Raw genomic sequence first — 21,116 nt, forward strand, 5'->3', positions numbered from 1 at the left:
CATTGCTCCCACAGACCAGATCCTGACCAACACGTTTAAAAACAACCTTTAATCACGTGACCAGAGACCAAACACCCCTGCCCCTCTCAGCCATCACACGCAGAGGTCTCTGTGTCCGTGTTCTCCCCAGTATCCATGCACATGGGCCGTATGTGACGTGGTCAAATGTCAGCCACCCCCAGGGTCCTCCCTCCTTCTCCTCCATCGTGACATTCACACCAGGGTCACCCCTCCATCCTCACAGCTTCATGTCTGCAGCCCAGCAGCTACATGGTTGCTGTTAGTGAAGTGAACACAATATAACAGTACAACAGTGAACTGAAAGTCGTGTCCAGGCAGCACATTGAGCTCCGCTTGTCCACATGTCCACATGTGCGTGTGTCCACATGTCCACATGTCCACATGTGCGTGTGTCCGTGTCAGCCTGCAGGGTTAGGGTTAGCAGCTTAGAGAACTGGCTCGTCTCTCCGCCCCTCAACTGAACAAAGCTCTCAGAGGGGCCGGGGGGTTACATGCCATTTGACGCTCAAAAGCAGTAATGACAGAATAATGGCCCAATCATTCAGCCACAAGACACATCAAGAGGGACCATTTCCCCAAGTGTTCCCTAATTAACCCTGCTTTCACACCCTGTTGGGTCAGGGTTTAATACAGACCATACAGATCTCATGTTGCCTGCCATTGAGGATTAGAACTCTATTAACAAGCTGCTCAATATACCTTCAAAAATCAACGGGGGGGATTCATGATTATACTGGAAACACTATAGTTTCCTCTTCCTTTGGTCTGGTATGAGAAGGTCCTCAGCAGACAGGATGTGGCTGATTCAGGGTGAGGGGCTCATTTCAGGGCTGATTGACTTACAGCTGATCCTCCGGTTACATACCTCCTTAATGGAGGCCGGTGGTTTACTCCCAGAGCACACAGACGAGGAGACAGACAGACAGACGGAGAGACAGACAAGCCAGATAGTTTGTGAACTGTAGAATCTCCAAGGTACAGTGCAGACCCACATTTGAGTCACAGGCTGGTTCTTAGAAAGTGTGACCAGCTTTGAAAGCAGTTAGGCATTTCCAGACTCCCTTCCTGAACCATTACCTCATGCATGACCAACACACACACACACACACCCACTTAGGAGAGCTCTCTCCAGGGTTCATCTCCTGGGCTGTTTGAGGGTGTTTGGTGAAACCGACTAGTTTCCTTCAAGGAAACAAGGGAGAGCAGGACAGATGACGTGGGCCCCTGGCCGTCCTTGAGAGCTGTAGACTCCAGGGACCTCCACACAGCCTGGGCCGCAGGAGGAGGGGAAGCCGGCAGGAACAGCACCTCTCCCTCCCCCCCCCCCCCCCCCCCCCAGCACAGGGTTCATCTGTGGTGCTCTCAGAACATCTAGCTGACATGACCTCCTCCTCACACAGCAAAGCACAGTTCACACACACTGAATGATAAAACGTTGTTCTATTGTTAATACCATATCACAGACATTTCCCCTGTTTGATCTGGAGCTCCAAACCATGGCATCAGCATCGACCAGGAGACCCAACATTCCTGGATGCAGGACCAGGAGGGGAGGTGGGGAGGGGCGAGAGCAGGATGGTAATGACAGCAGGCCATCTGCTCATATTAATCCTTATTGACTGTGATTCCAGAGAAGGCCCTGCTTCTAAGTCAGGGCAGTCATCACTCATGTTTATTCCCATATGTCAATTAGACAGAAATAAGGACAACTGGACCCCTCATTATCAATGTCAACTCCCTCCATCGCAGAGGAGAAATGCATTATGGGAACTATAATACACTTATTAGTAAATTGCAGGTCACACTGTTGGCTGAGCATTAAATTAAACTCAAGTGGATGCACCAGGACCTGACTGCAATGACATTCTCCCCCCGCAGACGCCATTTAGTATGCTGCCTCCTCCCTGCCTCTTCCCTCCCTGACTCTGCCTCCTCCCTCACTGCCTCTTCCCTCCCTCCCTCCTCCCTCCCTGCCTCTGCCTCTTCCCTCCCTGCCTCTGCCTCTTCCCTCCCTGCCTCTTCCCTCCCTGCCTCTGCCTCTTCCCTTCCTGCCTCTGCCTCCTCCCTCACTGCCTCTTCCCTCCCTGCCTCTGCCTCCTCCCTCACTGCCTCTTCCCTCCCTGCCTCTTCCCTCCCTGCCTCTTCCTTCCCTGCCTCTGCCTCCTCCCTACCTCTGCCTCCTCCCTCCCTGCCTCTGCCTCCTCCCTCACTGCCTCTTCCCTCCCTGCCTCTGCCTCCTCCCTCACTGCCTCTTCCCTCCCTGCCTCTTCCCTCCCTGCCTCTTCCCTCCCTGCCTCTGCCTCTGCCTGCTCTCTGCCTCCTCCCTGCCTCTGCCTCCTCCCTGCCTCTGCCTCTTCTCTCCCTGGCTCTGCCTCTTCTCTCCCTGGCTCTGCCTCTTCCCTCCCTGCTCCCTGCCTCTGCCTCCTCCCTGACTCTGCCTCTTCCCTCCCTGCATCTGCCTCTTCCCTCCCTGCCCGACTCTGCCTCCTTCCTGCCCGACTCTGCCTCCGACTCTGCCCGACTCTGCCTCCGACTCTGCCCGACTCTGCCTCCTCCCTGCCCGACTCTGCCTCCTCCCTGCCCGACTCTGCCTCCTCCCTGCCCGACTCTGCCTCCTCCCTGCCCGACTCTGCCTCCTCCCTGCCCGACTCTGCCTCCTCCCTGCCCGACTCTGCCTCCTCCCTGCCCGACTCTGTCTCCTCCCTGCCCGACTCTGTCTCCTCCCTGCCCGACTCTGCCTCCTCCCTGCCCGACTCTGCCTCCTCCCTGCCCGACTCTGCCTCCTCCCTGCCCAACTCTGCCTTCTCCCTGCCCGACTCTGCCTTCTCCCTGCCCGACTCTGCCTCCTCCCTGCCCGACTCTGCCTCCTCCCTGCCCGACTCTGCCTCCTCCCTGCCCGACTCTGCCTCCTCCCTGCCCGACTCTACCTCCTCCCTGTCGCACTTCGCTCATCTGCTCCACATCTCTTCAAATCTCACTTTTACATTTCCAATCTTTCATATGAACTCTTCCAATCTTTCATTTGAAGTCTTTCAATTTCCTTTTAACCATTCATATGCTTCCTGAAGCTTTCATAGTCTACCTTTCAGTATCCTAACCCACACCTCCCCCACACACAGACACACACATACACACACAGACACACACAGACACACACAGACACACACAGACACACACAGACACACACAGACACACACACACCCTCTCTTTCTCAACGTCTCACATGCTCACCAGCAGAGTTGGTGGATCTGCCTGATAGGTGAGCATGAGATGCAGGATTAGTGTTAGAGGTGAGGGTGAGGGTCATGGGATCTCACCTCTCTGCGTCTGGATGCCCAGCAGGTCTGCTTGATCTTCCACACCACGGCCGCCACCAGCAGCAGCGACAGGAAGCAGCTGGGGACACAGGTCACATGGGCGTCAGGACTACAGATCCTGGAGACTACAAGTCCCAGCTTTCTTCTTTCACACAAATACAGAAACCATACACACACCAACACAGGAACCACACACACACCAACACAGGAACCACACACCCCCCAACACAGAAACCACAGCCCCCCCCCCCCCCCCCCCCCAACACAGGCCCCCCCTCTCAGAGCCTCCAGGAGGGTCAGGGTCAGGGTTAGGCTCAGGGTTCCAGGACCCTCCGTGTGGGGCCCACAGCTGAACAGACGGTGTTTGGGAAGCTATGTGCTTCTTGGTAAACACATTTCACCCAGTCTAAGAGGAACGCTGCATCTCTGACACGGCTGAAGATAATGCCGGGACACTTGAATGATTCCATGTTGTTGTGAAGGAACAGAAAGCTTGTGTTAGAAGCTTTCATCCTTGAGGCAATACACAGGGCCTGTCTCTGCTGGTCCACCTGCTACTGCAGTTAATAACAAACTCCACATTACAGGGCTCCCCCCCCATCATGCTGACACGCACACAGCCCCCTGTAAGGGGGGCAGGTAGAGGGGGTCTGTTCATTAGCAGAAATGACACAGATGAAGCTAGTGTTCCTCTGCACCCAGTCAATGCGTCACTTACAAAACCTCCCAGAGCCCAACAGGGCATTCTCCCCCCCCCCTCTCTCAGAGTGAGAGTAGTGTGACTGAATAGAGAAAGGTGACACTTCTTGAAAAACTCTACATCTCTCCTTCCCCTCCCCCCATCTCTTCTCTCCATTCCTCCCACCCCCCTCTCCTCCCACCCTCCTCTCCCTCTCACCCTCCTCTCCTCCCACCCCCCTCTCCTCCCACCCTCCTCTCCCTCTCACCCTCCTCTCCCTCTCACCCTCCTCTCCTCCCACCCCCCTCACCCTCCTCTCCTCCCACCCTCCTCTCCTCTCACCCTCCTCTCCTCCCTCTCCATTCCTACCACCCTCCTCTCCTCCCACCCTCCTCTCCTCCCTCTCCATTCCTACCACCCTCCTCTCCTCCCACCCTCCTCTCCTGCCTCTCCATTCCTCCTCTCCTCCCTCTCCATTCTTCCCCAAGAAGCCACATCTCCCTACAGCAGTCACCTCCAGCAGTCTGTCTCTCAAAACACATTCAGACCTCAGTCACATTCCCTCATGTGTGACAACATATCTGACTAAAACGGATCCCAAATGGCCATTAGGTAAACATGGAACGGGAGAGAACATCAGGAGTTCCTGAAGGAAACACATTTTCACAGAGCTCCGAATATCTAACCGGACGAGACACTTGGAAAGTAATCGAAAAAATACATTTGCAGACTGAACGCAGACAACACATGCACGGTTAAAACGGGTAACGGGTAACCATTTAGAGGGAAGGTTTGAACGAGGGTCTGGTTTGAACGAGGGTCTGGTTTGAACGAGGGTCTGGTCTGAACCCGTTGACTCAGAAAAGATGAAATGTTCGGCGGAAACAAAGAAAAGGCTTTAACTTGAAGAAAAAACTAAACCCTTTTCCCTGCAGAGGTAATGGAGTTTACCTTAGCTTGCATTAAACACCCAGCCCTGTAGGCGAGGCAGACACACCCAGCTCTGTGGGCGAGGCAGACACACCCAGCTCTGTGGGCAAGGCAGACACACCCACCCCTGTGGGCGAGGCAGACACACCCAGCCCTGAGAGCGAGGCAGACACACCCAGCTCTGAGAGCGAGGCAGACACACCCAGCTCTGTGGGCGAGGCAGACACACCCAGCTCTGAGGGCGAGGCAGACACACCCAGCCCTGTGGGCGAGGCAGACACACCCAGCTCTGAGGGCGAGGCAGACACACCCAGCTCTGAGAGCGAGGCAGACACACCCAGCTCTGAGGGCGAGGCAGACACACCCAGCTCTGAGGGCGAGGCAGACACACCCAGCTCTGAGGGCGAGGCAGACACACCCAGCTCTGTGGGCGAGGCACACACACCCAGCTCTGAGGGCGAGGCAGACACACCCAGCTCTGTGGGCGAGGCACACACACCCAGCTCTGAGGGCGAGGCAGACACACCCAGCTCTGAGAGCGAGGCAGACACACCCAGCTCTGAGGGCGAGGCAGACACACCCAGCTCTGAGGGCGAGGCAGACACACCCAGCCCTGTGGGCGAGGCAGACACACCCAGCTGTCAGCCTCTTTCAACATATTTCTCCAACTGGGTTTTTAGAGCAGAATGAAAACCCCATTAATCCCCCCCACCCCCACTGGGCCCTGAGGTACGGAGACAAGCTGGGGGATGAAGGCCCAGGCTGAAGCAATGATCTGTGGCAGCTGTCCATCACCCAGGCAGCGATAACCCCCCCCGCCTGGAGCCTGACTGGAGCTAATGTAGGTGATGTGATGCAGGGGCTGATAGCTGCCCAGCCAGCATGGTTAGCTCATCTGTCTGTCGGTCTCTCTCTCTATGTCTGTCTCTCTAATGGGGAGCAGGAATCTTTAGACACACACACACACACCCATACCCATACCCTCTAGCCTGAGGGAGAAGGTTTTGGACCTTCAGTCCCAAACACTCACCTGAAGAACGTCACGAAGAACTGGACCAGGTCCATGATGCTGTTGTGCTGGGAGAAGGCAATCTGTGGAGGAAGACAAAGAGGATTCATACTGAGCTCATAACTCACTCTCTGACCACCACACCTCCACCACACCTCCACCACGGCCTCAGACCTCTGGGGGGACTTTACTGTCTGAACCGTGTCTGCATGGAGCTGGGGGCCAGCTTGCAGGTGATGGAGAGTCATGGTGGAATTTCTAGCCACTGAGAACTCATTGTGTGTACACTTGAAATGCCCGTCCTAGCATCTCGTTCAGGAGGCCCCAACCTCACACCAAGGGTGCTGTTACTCACTCCTACAGCAGCTAAGGAATGCAGCATCAACTGGGAAGGGAGGATGTTCAAACCGTTGCTTGAATTTTACATTTACATTACATTTAGTCATTTAGCAGACGCTCTTACCCAGAGCAACTTACAGTAAGTACAGGGACATTCCCCCCGAGGCAAGTAGGGTGAAGTGCCTTGCCCAAGGACACAACTTCATTTGGCACAGCCGGGAATCGAACCAGCGACCTTCTGATTACTAGCCCAATTCCCTAACCGCTCAGCAACCTGACTCCAATCCAATTTAGGACAGTTTGAGCATGTGTACTCACATTCGGTGTTGAGCTAGATTACAGGTGTGTGTGTGTAAAACAGAGATAAGGATATAAGTGTAGAAAGGACTCCGCCTAACCCCACAACACTAAATGTGTCCTGACATTTCTTCGCTGGTGTCTGTGGCGTGGTGGAAGGGTTAAGTTCCTGTGCTCTACGTTGATAGGTCAGTACGGACCGAGGAGCTGATTGGTCCTCTAAAGGTCATCAACGTGGATCTGCAGAGAAGCAGCTGAAACAGCTCCAGGCTGTGTGACGTGGGGACAGGTCATGCCTCTACGCATGACGACTGTCCGACATTAGAAAGACTGCTGTTTGCACGTCAGCTCAGACGGTGTTTCCTGTCAGCAGGAAGCTGTGTGGAACCGACCCCGGAGCTGACAGATCTATACACACTAAAAAGCCCAGAAACCCCCCCACTTGACCAATGTGACTCATTCATTTCAGGAATGATTAGAAAACAATGTGTTTTAGGGACAGGAAGGTGAGGATGAGGTGTAGGTAGTGACTGGGTCTGTCTGTGTCTTCAGGTGTGAAGCCCTCTATGACTCCTAGTAAAGAAGGCATACACAAATAAGCTTTTGTTTGATTTTATCATCGCAAAACTGTTCCAAGCATCTCGTTCAATCACGGAGCAAACCTCATTAAGAGCCCAACAGCAGCAGCTGATCAGCTGTGAAGGTGTGTGGTAATGAGCTGCAGGCCCTCACTCAGCACCCTCTGCTGCACTCCGTCCAGGGCAGATCGGGTCAAACCAATACATCTGGGGCCAGTTCATTTCAATTCCTCTGATTCAAGGAGAAATACTCCTGATGGAAAATTACCCACTCTATCTGAAAAGGACTGTCTCAATTAAACCTATAGAATTTCCAGTGATTTGGGGAAATGTAATGGAATTGGCCGAAAACTGTAGAGCAACATGAAGAATGGGATCGCTGGTACAGAATAACAGGCAGACAATCATCTGAAGGGAGACAGGGGAGAGTAGAAGAGAGGAGGATCAGAGGAGAACACAAGAGAGGGGGGAACCCTATATGTATCAGTGTAGAGAGAGGGTAGGGACCCTACATGTATCAGTGTAGAGAGAGGGTAGGGACCCTACATGTATCAGGGCAGAGCGGGGGGGGGGGTAGGGACCCTACATGTATCAGGGCAGAGCGGGGGGGGGGGGGGGTAGGGACCCTACATGTATCAGGGCAGAGCGGGGGGGGGGGGGGGGTAGGGACCCTACATGTATCAGGGCAGAGCGGGGGGGGAGGGTAGGGACCCTACATGTATCAGGGCAGAGCGGGGGGGGGGGGGGTAGGGACCCTACATGTATCAGGGCAGAGCGGGGGGGGTAGGGACCCTACATGTATCAGGGCAGAGCAGGGGGGGGGGGGTAGGGACCCTACATGTATCAGGGCAGAGCGGGGGGGGGGGGGTAGGGACCCTACATGTATCAGGGCAGAGCGGGGGGGGGGGGGGGGGGGGGGACCCTACATGTATCAGGGCAGAGAGGGGGGGGGTAGGGACCCTACATGTATCAGGGCAGAGCGGGGGGGGGGGGGGTAGGGACCCTAGCAGAGCGGGGGGGGGGGGGTAGGGACCCTACATGTATCAGGGCAGAGCGGGTGGGAGGGTAGGGACCCTACATGTATCAGGGCAGAGCGGTGGGGGGGGGGGGGGGGGGGGTAGGGACCCTACATGTATCAGGGCAGAGAGAGGGGGGGGTAGGGACCCTACATGCATCAGGGCAGAGCGGGGGGGGGTAGGGACCCTACATGTATCAGGGCAGAGCGGGGGGGGGGTAGGGACCCTACATGTATCAGGGCAGAGCGGGGGGGGGGGGGGTAGGGACCCTACATGTATCAGTGTAGAGAGGGGGTAGGGACCCTACATGTATCAGGGCAGAGAGGGGGGGGGGGGGGGGTAGGGACCCTACATGTATCAGGGCAGAGCGGGGGGGGGGGGGGGTAGGGACCCTACATGTATCAGGGCAGAGCGGGGGGGGGGGGGTAGGGACCCTACATGTATCAGGGCAGAGCAGGGGGGGGGGGGGGGGGGGGGGGGGACCCTACATGTATCAGGGCAGAGAGGGGGGGGGGGTAGGGACCCTACATGTATCAGGGCAGAGCGGGGGGGGGGGGGGGGGGTAGGGACCCTAGCAGAGCGGGGGGGGGGGGGGGTAGGGACCCTACATGTATCAGGGCAGAGCGGGTGGGAGGGTAGGGACCCTACATGTATCAGGGCAGAGCGGTGGGGGGGGGGGGGGGGGGGGGGTAGGGACCCTACATGTATCAGGGCAGAGAGAGGGGGGGGGTAGGGACCCTACATGCATCAGGGCAGAGCGGGGGGGGGTAGGGACCCTACATGTATCAGAGGCAGAGCGGGGGGGGGGGTAGGGACCCTACATGTATCAGGGCAGAGCGGGGGGGGGGGGGGTAGGGACCCTACATGTATCAGTGTAGAGAGGGGGTAGGGACCCTACATGTATCAGGGCAGAGAGGGGGGGGGGGGGGGGTAGGGACCCTACATGTATCAGGGCAGAGAGGGGGGGGGGGGGGGGTAGGGACCCTACATGTATCAGGGCAGAGAGGGGGGGGGAGGGTAGGGACCCTACATGTATCAGGGCAGAGCGGGGGGGGGGGGTAGGGACCCTACATGTATCGGGGCAGAGCGGGGGGGGGGGGGGGGGGGTAGGGACCCTAGCAGAGCGGGGGGGGGGGGGGGTAGAGACCCTACATGTATCAGGGCAGAGCGGGGGGGGGGGGGTAGAGACCCTACATGTATCAGGGCAGAGCGGGGGGGGGGGGGGGGGTAGAGACCCTACATGTATCAGGGCAGAGCAAGGGGGGGGTAGGGACCCTACATGTATCAGGGCAGAGCGGGGGGGGGGGGGGTAGGGACCCTACATGTATCAGGGCAGAGTGGGGGGGGGGGGGGGTAGGGACCCTACATGTATCAGGGCAGAGCGGGGGGGGGGGGGGTAGGGACCCTACATGTATCAGGGCAAAGCGGGGGGGGGGGTGGGGGGGGTAGGGACCCTACATGTATCAGGGCAGAGCGGGGGGGGGGGGGGGGGTAGGGACCCTACATGTATCAGGGCAGAGCGGGGGGGGGGGTAGGGACCCTACATGTATCAGGGCAGAGAGGGGGGGGGGAGGGACCCTACATGTATCAGGGCAGAGCGGGGGGGGGGGGGGTAGGGGACCCTACATGTATCAGGGGCAGAGCGGGGGGGGGGGGTAGGGACCCTACATGTATCAGGGCAGAGCAGGGGGGGGGGGTAGGGACCCTACATGTATCAGGGGCAGAGCGGGGGGGGGGGGGGTAGGGACCCTACATGTATCAGGGCAGAGCGGGGGGGGGGAGGGACCCTACATGTATCAGGGCAGAGCGGGGGGGGGGGGTAGGGACCCTACATGTATCAGGGCAGAGCGGGGGGGGGGGGGGGGTAGGGACCCTACATGTATCAGGGCAGAGAGGGGGGGGGAGGGTAGGGACCCTACATGTATCAGGGCAGAGCGGGGGGGGGGGGTAGGGACCCTACATGTATCAGGGCAGAGCGGGGGGGGGGGGGGTAGGGACCCTAGCAGAGCGGGGGGGGGGGGGATAGAGGACCCTACATGTATCAGGGCAGAGCGGGGGGGGGGGATAGAGACCCTACATGTATCAGGGCAGAGCGGGGGGGGGGGGGGGGGTAGAGACCCTACATGTATCAGGGCAGAGCAAGGGGGGGGGTAGGGACCCTACATGTATCAGGGCAGAGCGGGGGGGGGGGGTAGGGACCCTACATGTATCAGGGCAGAGCGGGGGGGGGGGGGGGTAGGGACCCTACATGTATCAGGGCAGAGCGGGGGGGGGGGGGGTAGGGACCCTACATGTATCAGGGCAGAGCGGGGGGGGGTGGGGGGGTAGGGACCCTACATGTATCAGGGCAGAGCGGGGGGGGGGGGGGTAGGGACCCTACATGTATCAGGGCAGAGCGGGGGGGGGGGTAGGGACCCTACATGTATCAGGGCAGAGAGGGGGGAGGGGTGTAGGGACCCTACATGTATCAGGGCAGAGAGGGGGGAGGGGGGTAGGGACCCTACATGTATCAGGGCAGAGAGGGGGGAGGGGGGTAGGGACCCTACATGTATCAGTGTAGAGAGGGGGTAGGGACCCTACATGTATCAGGGCAGAGAGGGGGGGGGGGGGGGTAGGGACCCTACATGTATCAGGGCAGAGCGGGGGGGAGGGTAGGGACCCTACATGTATCAGGGCAGAGCGGGGGGGGGGGGGGGTAGGGACCCTACATGTATCAGGGCAGAGCGGGGGGGGGGAGGGACCCTACATGTATCAGGGCAGAGCGGGGGGGGGGGGGGTAGGGACCCTACATGTATCAGGGCAGAGAGGGGGGGGGAGGGACCCTACATGTATCAGGGCAGAGAGGGGGGAGGGGGGTAGGGACCCTACATGTATCAGGGCAGAGAGGGGGGAGAGGGGGGTAGGGACCCTACATGTATCAGTGTAGAGAGGGGGGTAGGGACCCTACATGTATCAGGGCAGAGAGGGGGGGGGGGGGTAGGGACCCTACATGTATCAGGGCAGAGCGGGGGGGGAGGGTAGGGACCCTACATGTATCAGGGCAGAGCGGGGGGGGGGGGGGTAGGGACCCTACATGTATCAGGGCAGAGCGGGGGGGGGGGAGGGACCCTACATGTATCAGGGCAGAGCGGGGGGGGGGGTAGGGACCCTACATGTATCAGGGCAGAGAGGGGGGGGGAGGGACCCTACATGTATCAGGGCAGAGAGGGGGGGGGAGGGTAGGGACCCTACATGTATCAGGGCAGAGAGGGGGGAGGGGGGTAGGGACCCTACATGTATCAGGGCAGAGAGGGGGGAGGGGGGTAGGGACCCTACATGTATCAGTGTAGAGAGGGGGTAGGGACCCTACATGTATCAGGGCAGAGCGGGGGGGGGGGGGGGGGGGTAGGGACCCTACATGTATCAGGGCAGAGCGGGGGGGAGGGTAGGGACCCTACATGTATCAGGGCAGAGCGGTGGGGGGGGGGGGGGGGGTAGGGACCCTACATGTATCAGGGCAGAGAGAGGGGGGGGTAGGGACCCTACATGCATCAGGGCAGAGCGGGGGGGGGTATGGACCCTACATGTATCAGGGCAGAGCGGGGGGGGGGGGTAGGGACCCTACATGTATCAGGGCAGAGCGGGGGGGGGGGGGGTAGGGACCCTACATGTATCAGTGTAGAGAGGGGGTAGGGACCCTACATGTATCAGGGCAGAGAGGGGGGGGGGGGGGGTAGGGACCCTACATGTATCAGGGCAGAGAGGGGGGGGGAGGGACCCTACATGTATCAGGGCAGAGCGGGGGGGGGGGGGGTAGGGACCCTACATGTATCAGGGCAGAGCGGGGGGGGGGGGGTAGGGACCCTACATGTATCAGGGCAGAGCAGGGGGGGGGTAGGGACCCTACATGTATCAGGGCAGAGCGGGGGGGGGGGGGGGTAGGGACCCTACATGTATCAGGGCAGAGCGGGGGGGGGGGTAGGGACCCTACATGTATCAGGGCAGAGAGGGGGGGGGGAGGGACCCTACATGTATCAGGGCAGAGCGGGGGGGGGGGGGGGTAGGGACCCTACATGTATCAGGGCAGAGCGGGGGGGGGGGGGGTAGGGACCCTACATGTATCAGGGCAGAGCAGGGGGGGGGGTAGGGACCCTACATGTATCAGGGCAGAGCGGGGGGGGGGGGGGGTAGGGACCCTACATGTATCAGGGCAGAGCGGGGGGGGGGGGAGGGACCCTACATGTATCAGGGCAGAGCGGGGGGGGGGGGTAGGGACCCTACATGTATCAGGGCAGAGCGGGGGGGGGGGGGGGGTAGGGACCCCTACATGTATCAGGGCAGAGAGGGGGGGGAGGGTAGGGACCCTACATGTATCAGGGCAGAGCGGGGGGGGGGGGGTAGGGACCCTACATGTATCAGGGCAGAGCGGGGGGGGGGGGGGGGGTAGGGACCCTAGCAGAGCGGGGGGGGGGGGGGATAGAGACCCTACATGTATCAGGGCAGAGCGGGGGGGGGGGGGGGTAGAGACCCTACATGTATCAGGGCAGAGCGGGGGGGGGGGGGGGGTAGAGACCCTACATGTATCAGGGCAGAGCAAGGGGGGGGGGTAGGGACCCTACATGTATCAGGGCAGAGCAAGGGGGGGGTAGGGACCCTACATGTATCAGGGCAGAGCGGGGGGGGGGGGGTAGGGGACCCTACATGTATCAGGGCAGAGCGGGGGGGGGGGGGGGTAGGGACCCTACATGTATCAGGGCAGAGCGGGGGGGGGGGGGGGGGTAGGGACCCTACATGTATCAGGGCAGAGCGGGGGGGGGGTGGGGGGGTAGGGACCCTACATGTATCAGGGCAGAGCGGGGGGGGGGGGGTAGGGACCCTACATGTATCAGGGCAGAGCGGGGGGGGGGGGGTAGGGACCCTACATGTATCAGGGCAGAGAGGGGGGGAGGGGTGTAGGGACCCTACATGTATCAGGGCAGAGAGGGGGGAGGGGGGGTAGGGACCCTACATGTATCAGGGCAGAGAGGGGGGAGGGGGGTAGGGACCCTACATGTATCAGTGTAGAGAGGGGGTAGGGACCCTACATGTATCAGGGCAGAGAGGGGGGGGGGGGGGGGGGGGTAGGGACCCTACATGTATCAGGGCAGAGCGGGGGGGGAGGGTAGGGACCCTACATGTATCAGGGCAGAGCGGGGGGGGGGGGGGTAGGGACCCTACATGTATCAGGGCAGAGCGGGGGGGGGGGGAGGGACCCTACATGTATCAGGGCAGAGCGGGGGGGGGGGTAGGGACCCTACATGTATCAGGGCAGAGAGGGGGGGGGAGGGACCCTACATGTATCAGGGCAGAGAGGGGGGGGAGGGTAGGGACCCTACATGTATCAGGGCAGAGAGGGGGGAGGGGGGTAGGGACCCTACATGTATCAGGGCAGAGAGGGGGGAGGGGGGTAGGGACCCTACATGTATCAGTGTAGAGAGGGGGTAGGGACCCTACATGTATCAGGGCAGAGCGGGGGGGGGGGGGGGGGGGTAGGGACCCTACATGTATCAGGGCAGAGCGGGGGGGAGGGTAGGGACCCTACATGTATCAGGGCAGAGCGGTGGGGGGGGGGGGGGGGGGTAGGGACCCTACATGTATCAGGGCAGAGAGAGGGGGGGGGTAGGGACCCTACATGCATCAGGGCAGAGCGGGGGGGGGTATGGACCCTACATGTATCAGGGGCAGAGCGGGGGGGGGGGGGTAGGGACCCTACATGTATCAGGGCAGAGCGGGGGGGGGGGGGGTAGGGACCCTACATGTATCAGTGTAGAGAGGGGGTAGGGACCCTACATGTATCAGGGCAGAGAGGGGGGGGGGGGGGGTAGGGACCCTACATGTATCAGGGCAGAGAGGGGGGGGGGGAGGGACCCTACATGTATCAGGGCAGAGCGGGGGGGGGGGGGGGGGTAGGGACCCTACATGTATCAGGGCAGAGCGGGGGGGGGGGGTAGGGACCCTACATGTATCAGGGCAGAGCAGGGGGGGGGTAGGGACCCTACATGTATCAGGGCAGAGCGGGGGGGGGGGGGGGGTAGGGACCCTACATGTATCAGGGCAGAGAGAGGGGGGGGGGTAGGGACCCTACATGCATCAGGGCAGAGCGGGGGGGGGGTAGGGACCCTACATGTATCAGGGCAGAGCGGGGGGGAGGGTAGGGACCCTACATGTATCAGGGCAGAGAGAGGGGGGGGGTAGGGACCCTACATGCATCAGGGCAGAGCGGGGGGGGGTAGGGACCCTACATGTATCAGGGCAGAGCGGGGGGGGGGGGTAGGGACCCTACATGTATCAGGGCAGAGCGGGGGGGGGGGGGGTAGGGACCCTACATGTATCAGTGTAGAGAGGGGGTAGGGACCCTACATGTATCAGGGCAGAGAGGGGGGGGGGGGGGGGTAGGGACCCTACATGTATCAGGGCAGAGAGGGGGGGGGGAGGGACCCTACATGTATCAGGGCAGAGCGGGGGGGGGGGGGGGGTAGGGACCCTACATGTATCAGGGCAGAGCGGGGGGGGGGGGGTAGGGACCCTACATGTATCAGGGCAGAGCAGGGGGGGGTAGGGACCCTACATGTATCAGGGCAGAGCGGGGGGGGGGGGGGGGGGTAGGGACCCTACATGTATCAGGGCAGAGAGAGGGGGGGGGTAGGGACCCTACATGCATCAGGGCAGAGCGGGGGGGGGTAGGGACCCTACATGTATCAGGGCAGAGCGGGGGGGAGGGTAGGGACCCTACATGTATCAGGGCAGAGCGGGGGGGGGGGGGGGGGTAGGGACCCTACATGTATCAGGGCAGAGAGGGGGGGGGGGAGGGTAGGGGACCCTACATGTATCAGGGCAGAGCGGGGGGGGGGGGGTAGGGACCCTACATGTATCAGGGCAGAGAGGGGGGGAGGGGGGTAGGGACCCTACATGTATCAGGGCAGAGAGGGGGGAGGGGGGTAGGGACCCTACATGTATCAGGGCAGAGAGGGGGGGAGGGGGGGTAGGGACCCTACATGTATCAGTGTAGAGAGGGGGTAGGGACCCTACATGTATCAGGGCAGAGCGGGGGGGGGGGGGTAGGGACCCTACATGTATCAGGGCAGAGCAGGGGGGGGGGTAGGGGACCCTACATGTATCAGGGCAGAGCGGGGGGGGGGGAGGGACCCTACATGTATCAGGGCAGAGCGGGGGGGGGGGGGGGTAGGGACCCTACATGTATCAGGGCAGAGCGGGGGGGGGGGGGTAGGGACCCTACATGTATCAGGGCAGAGCGGGGGGGGGGGGGGGGGGGGGGTAGGGACCCCTACATGTATCAGGGCAGAGCGGGGGGGGGGGGAGGGACCCTACATGTATCAGGGCAGAGAGAGGGGGGGGGTAGGGACCCTACATGTATCAGGGCAGAGAGGGGGGGGGGGGGGGTAGGGACCCTACATGTATCAGGGCAGAGAGGGGGGGGGGGGGGGTAGGGACCCTACATGTATCAGGGCAGAGAGGGGGGGGGGGGGGGGGTAGGGACCCTACATGTATCAGGGCAGAGAGGGGGGGGGGGGGGGGGTAGGGACCCTACATGTATCAGGGCAGAGAGGGGGGGGGGGGGTAGGGACCCTACATGTATCAGTGTAGAGAGAGGGGGGGGAGGGACCCTACATGTATCAGGGCAGAGAGGGGGGAGGGGGGGGTAGGGACCCTACATGTATCAGGGCAGAGAGGGGGGGGGGAGGGACCCTACATGTATCAGGGCAGAGAGGGGGGGGGGGGTAGGGACCCTACATGTATCAGGGCAGAGGGGGGGGGGGGGGGGTAGGGACCCTACATGTATCAGGGCAGAGAGGGGGGGGGGGGGGGTAGGGACCCTACATGTATCAGGGCAGAGCAGGGGGGGGGAGGGACCCTACATGTATCAGGGCAGAGGGGGGGGGGGGGGGTAGGGACCCTACATGTATCAGGGCAGAGCGGGGGGGGGGGGGGTAGGGACCCTACATGTATCAGGGCAGAGCGGGGGGGGGGGTAGGGACCCTACATGTATCAGGGCAGAGAGGGGGGAGGGGTGTAGGGACCCTACATGTATCAGGGCAGAGAGGGGGGGGGGGGGTAGGGACCCTACATGTATCAGGGCAGAGAGGGGGGGGGGGGTAGGGACCCTACATGTATCAGGGCAGAGAGGGGGGGGGGGGGGGTAGGGACCCTACATGTATCAGGGCAGAGAGGGGGGGGGGGGGGTAGGGACCCTACATGTATCAGGGCAGAGAGGGGGGGGGGGGTAGGGACCCTACATGTATCAGTGTAGAGAGAGGGGGGGGAGGGACCCTACATGTATCAGGGCAGAGAGGGGGGAGGGGGGTAGGGACCCTACATGTATCAGGGCAGAGAGGGGGGGGGGGAGGGACCCTACATGTATCAGGGCAGAGAGGGGGGGGGGGTAGGGACCCTACATGTATCAGGGCAGAGGGGGGGGGGGGGGGTAGGGACCCTACATGTATCAGGGCAGAGAGGGGGGGGGGGGGGTAGGGACCCTACATGTATCAGGGCAGAGCAGGGGGGGGGAGGGACCCTACATGTATCAGGGCAGAGAGGGGGGGGGGGTAGGGACCCTACATGTATCAGGGCAGAGAGGGGGGGGGGGGGGGTAGGGACCCTACATGTATCAGGGCAGAGAGGGGGGGGGGGGGTAGGGACCCTACATGTATCAGGGCAGAGCAGGGGGGGGGAGGGACCCTACATGTATCAGGGCAGAGAGGGGGGGGGGAGGGACCCTACATGTATCAGGGCAGAGAGGGGGGGGGGGGGGGTAGGGACCCTACATGTATCAGGGCAGAGAGGGGGGGGTAGGGACCCTACATGTATCAGGGCAGAGAGGGGGGGGGGGGGGAGGGACCCTACATGTATCAGGGCAGAGAGGGGGGGGGGGTAGGGACCCTACATGTATCAGGGCAGAGAGGGGGGGGGGGGGGGAGGGACCCTACATGTATCAGTGTAGAGAGGGGGGGGGGGGGGGGTAGGGACCCTACATGTATCAGTGTAGAGAGGGGGGGGGGGGTAGGGACCCTACATGTATCAGGGCAGAGCGGGGGGGGGGGGTAGGGACCCTACATGTATCAGGGCAGAGAGGGGGGGGGGGTAGGGACCCTACATGTATCAGGGCAGAGAGGGGGGGGGGGGGGGTAGGGACCCTACATGTATCAGGGCAGAGAGGGGGGGGGAGGGACCCTACATGTATCAGGGCAGAGAGGGGGGGGGAGGGACCCTACATGTATCAGGGCAGAGAGGGGGGGGGGGGTAGGGACCCTACATGTATCAGGGCAGAGCGGGGGGGGGGGGGGTAGGGACCCTACATGTATCAGGGCAGAGCGGGGGGGGGGGGGGGGTAGGGACCCTACATGTATCAGGGCAGAGCGGGGGGGGGAGGGTAGGGACCCTACATGTATCAGGGCAGAGCGGGGGGGGGGGGGGGGTAGGGACCCTACATGTATCAGGGCAGAGCGGGGGGGGGGGGGGGTAGGGACCCTACATGTATCAGGGCAGAGAGGGGGGGGGTAGGGACCCTACATGTATCAGGGCAGAGAGGGGGGGACCCTACATGTATCAGGGCAGAGAGGGGGGGGGGTAGGGACCCTACATGTATCAGGGCAGAGAGGGGGGGGGGTAGGGACCCTACATGTATCAGGGCAGAGAGGGGGGGGGGGGTAGGGACCCTACATGTATCAGGGCAGAGAGGGGGGGGGGGGGGTAGGGACCCTACATGTATCAGGGCAGAGAGGGGGGGGGAGGGACCCTACATGTATCAGGGCAGAGCAGGGGGGGGGCAGGGACCCTACATGTATCAGGGCAGAGAGGGGGGGGGAGGGACCCTACATGTATCAGGGCAGAGAGGGGGGGGGGGGTAGGGACCCTACATGTATCAGGGCAGAGAGGGGGGGGTAGGGACCCTACATGTATCAGGGCAGAGAGGGGGGGGGGGGGAGGGACCCTACATGTATCAGGGCAGAGAGGGGGGGGGGGGTAGGGACCCTACATGTATCAGGGCAGAGAGGGGGGGGGGGGGGAGGGACCCTACATGTATCAGTGTAGAGAGGGGGGGGGGGGGTAGGGACCCTACATGTATCAGTGTAGAGAGGGGGGGGGGGGGGGTAGGGACCCTACATGTATCAGAGCGGGGGGGGGGTAGGGACCCTACATGTATCAGGGCAGAGAGGGGGGGGGGGGGTAGGGACCCTACATGTATCAGGGCAGAGAGGGGGGGGGGGGGTAGGGACCCTACATGTATCAGGGCAGAGAGGGGGGGGGAGGGACCCTACATGTATCAGGGCAGAGAGGGGGGGGGAGGGACCCTACATGTATCAGGGCAGAGAGGGGGGGGGAGGGACCCTACATGTATCAGGGCAGAGCGGTGGTAGGGACCCTACATGTATCAGGGCAGAGAGGGGGGGGGGGGAGGGACCCTACATGTATCAGGGCAGAGCGGGGGGGGGGAGGGACCCTACATGTATCAGGGCAGAGAGGGGGGGGGGGGTAGGGACCCTACATGTATCAGGGCAGAGCGGGGGTAGGGACCCTACATGTATCAGGGCAGAGCGGTGGGAGGGACCCTACATGTATCAGGGCAGAGCGGTGGGAGGGACCCTACATGTATCAGGGCAGAGCGGTGGGAGGGGGGTAGGGACCCTACATGTATCAGGGCAGAGCGGGGGGAGGGACCCTACATGTATCAGGGCAGAGCGGGGGGAGGGACCCTACATGTATCAGGGCAGAGCGGGGGGAGGGACCCTACATGTATCAGGGCAGAGCGGTGGGAGGGACCCTACATGTATCAGGGCAGAGCGGTGGGAGGGACCCTACATGTATCAGGGCAGAGCGGTGGGAGGGACCCTACATGTATCAGGGCAGAGCGGGGGGAGGGACCCTACATGTATCAGGGCAGAGCGGGGGGAGGGACCCTACATGTATCAGGGCAGAGCGGTGGAGGGGGGTAGGGACCCTACATGTATCAGGGCAGAGCGGGGGTAGGGACCCTACATGTATCAGGGCAGAGCGGGGGTAGGGACCCTACATGTATCAGGGCAGAGCGGTGGGAGGGGGGTAGGGACCCTACATGTATCAGGGCAGAGAGGGGGGGGGGGGGGTAGGGACCCTACATGTATCAGGGCAGAGAGGGGGGGGGAGGGACCCTACATGTATCAGGGCAGAGCAGGGGGGGGGCAGGGACCCTACATGTATCAGGGCAGAGAGGGGGGGGGAGGGACCCTACATGTATCAGGGCAGAGAGGGGGGGGGGGGGGTAGGGACCCTACATGTATCAGGGCAGAGAGGGGGGGGTAGGGACCCTACATGTATCAGGGCAGAGAGGGGGGGGGGGGGGAGGGACCCTACATGTATCAGGGCAGAGAGGGGGGGGGGGTAGGGACCCTACATGTATCAGGGCAGAGAGGGGGGGGGGGGGGAGGGACCCTACATGTATCAGTGTAGAGAGGGGGGGGGGGGGGGGTAGGGACCCTACATGTATCAGTGTAGAGAGGGGGGGGGGGGGGTAGGGACCCTACATGTATCAGAGCGGGGGGGGGGTAGGGACCCTACATGTATCAGGGCAGAGAGGGGGGGGGGGGGTAGGGACCCTACATGTATCAGGGCAGAGAGGGGGGGGGGGGGTAGGGACCCTACATGTATCAGGGCAGAGAGGGGGGGGGAGGGACCCTACATGTATCAGGGCAGAGAGGGGGGGGGAGGGACCCTACATGTATCAGGGCAGAGAGGGGGGGGGAGGGACCCTACATGTATCAGGGCAGAGCGGTGGTAGGGACCCTACATGTATCAGGGCAGAGAGGGGGGGGGGGGGAGGGACCCTACATGTATCAGGGCAGAGCGGGGGGGGGGAGGGACCCTACATGTATCAGGGCAGAGAGGGGGGGGGGGGTAGGGACCCTACATGTATCAGGGCAGAGCGGGGGTAGGGACCCTACATGTATCAGGGCAGAGCGGTGGGAGGGACCCTACATGTATCAGGGCAGAGCGGTGGGAGGGACCCTACATGTATCAGGGCAGAGCGGTGGGAGGGGGGTAGGGACCCTACATGTATCAGGGCAGAGCGGGGGGAGGGACCCTACATGTATCAGGGCAGAGCGGGGGGAGGGACCCTACATGTATCAGGGCAGAGCGGGGGGAGGGACCCTACATGTATCAGGGCAGAGCGGTGGGAGGGACCCTACATGTATCAGGGCAGAGCGGTGGGAGGGACCCTACATGTATCAGGGCAGAGCGGTGGGAGGGACCATACATGTATCAGGGCAGAGCGGGGGGAGGGACCCTACATGTATCAGGGCAGAGCGGGGGGGAGGGACCCTACATGTATCAGGGCAGAGCGGTGGAGGGGGGTAGGGACCCTACATGTATCAGGGCAGAGCGGGGGTAGGGACCCTACATGTATCAGGGCAGAGCGGGGGTAGGGACCCTACATGTATCAGGGCAGAGCGGTGGGAGGGGGGTAGGGACCCTACATGTATCAGGGCAGAGCGGTGGGAGGGGGGTAGGGACCCTACATGTATCAGGGCAGAGCGGTGGGAGGGGGGTAGGGACCCTACATGTATCAGGGCAGAGCGGTGGTAGGGACCCTACATGTATCAGGGCAGAGCGGTGGGAGGGGGGGGTAGGGACCCTACATGTATCAGGGCAGAGCGGTGGGAGGGGGGTAGGGACCCTACATGTATCAGGGCAGAGCGGTGAAGCTCTGGACGATCAGGTGTCCATGTGCCTCCAGGGACAGCTCTTCCCCTCTCCTGTTTCGGATGTTTCTAGAAGCTACAGGTTCTCTACACCCTCGTCTCATGTGACCGCTCTCCATCCGACCCCTCCCTCCCTCTTTGCCCGGACCCTCCCTCCCTCTTTGCCCGGCCCCTCCCTCCCTCTCCGCCCGGCCCCTCCCTCCCTCCTTGAGAGAAC

At 62.0% G+C, this 21,116-nt stretch overlaps 1 protein-coding gene across 3 annotated transcripts in view; it reads right to left on the reverse strand.

Moving 5' to 3' along the window:
* Positions 1 to 21,116, reverse strand: part of atrnl1b (attractin-like 1b) — a 75,984-nt gene that overhangs the window by 21,243 nt on the left and 33,625 nt on the right. For all 3 annotated transcript variants that reach the window (XR_006958105.1, XM_047047928.1, XM_047047927.1), the window contains exons 25-26: positions 5,978 to 6,039; positions 3,339 to 3,417 (exon numbers count right to left, since the gene is read on the reverse strand). Coding sequence is in view for 2 of the 3 variants with exons in the window: in XM_047047928.1 (XP_046903884.1) it covers positions 3,339 to 3,417; positions 5,978 to 6,039 (141 nt within the window). In the remaining variant the exon portion in view is untranslated. The remainder of the gene's footprint in view (positions 1 to 3,338; positions 3,418 to 5,977; positions 6,040 to 21,116) is intronic.

Source organism: Hypomesus transpacificus, chromosome 23 (genome assembly GCF_021917145.1).
Source record: "Hypomesus transpacificus isolate Combined female chromosome 23, fHypTra1, whole genome shotgun sequence".
In the NCBI taxonomy this organism is placed as follows: Eukaryota; Metazoa; Chordata; class Actinopteri; order Osmeriformes; family Osmeridae; genus Hypomesus; species Hypomesus transpacificus.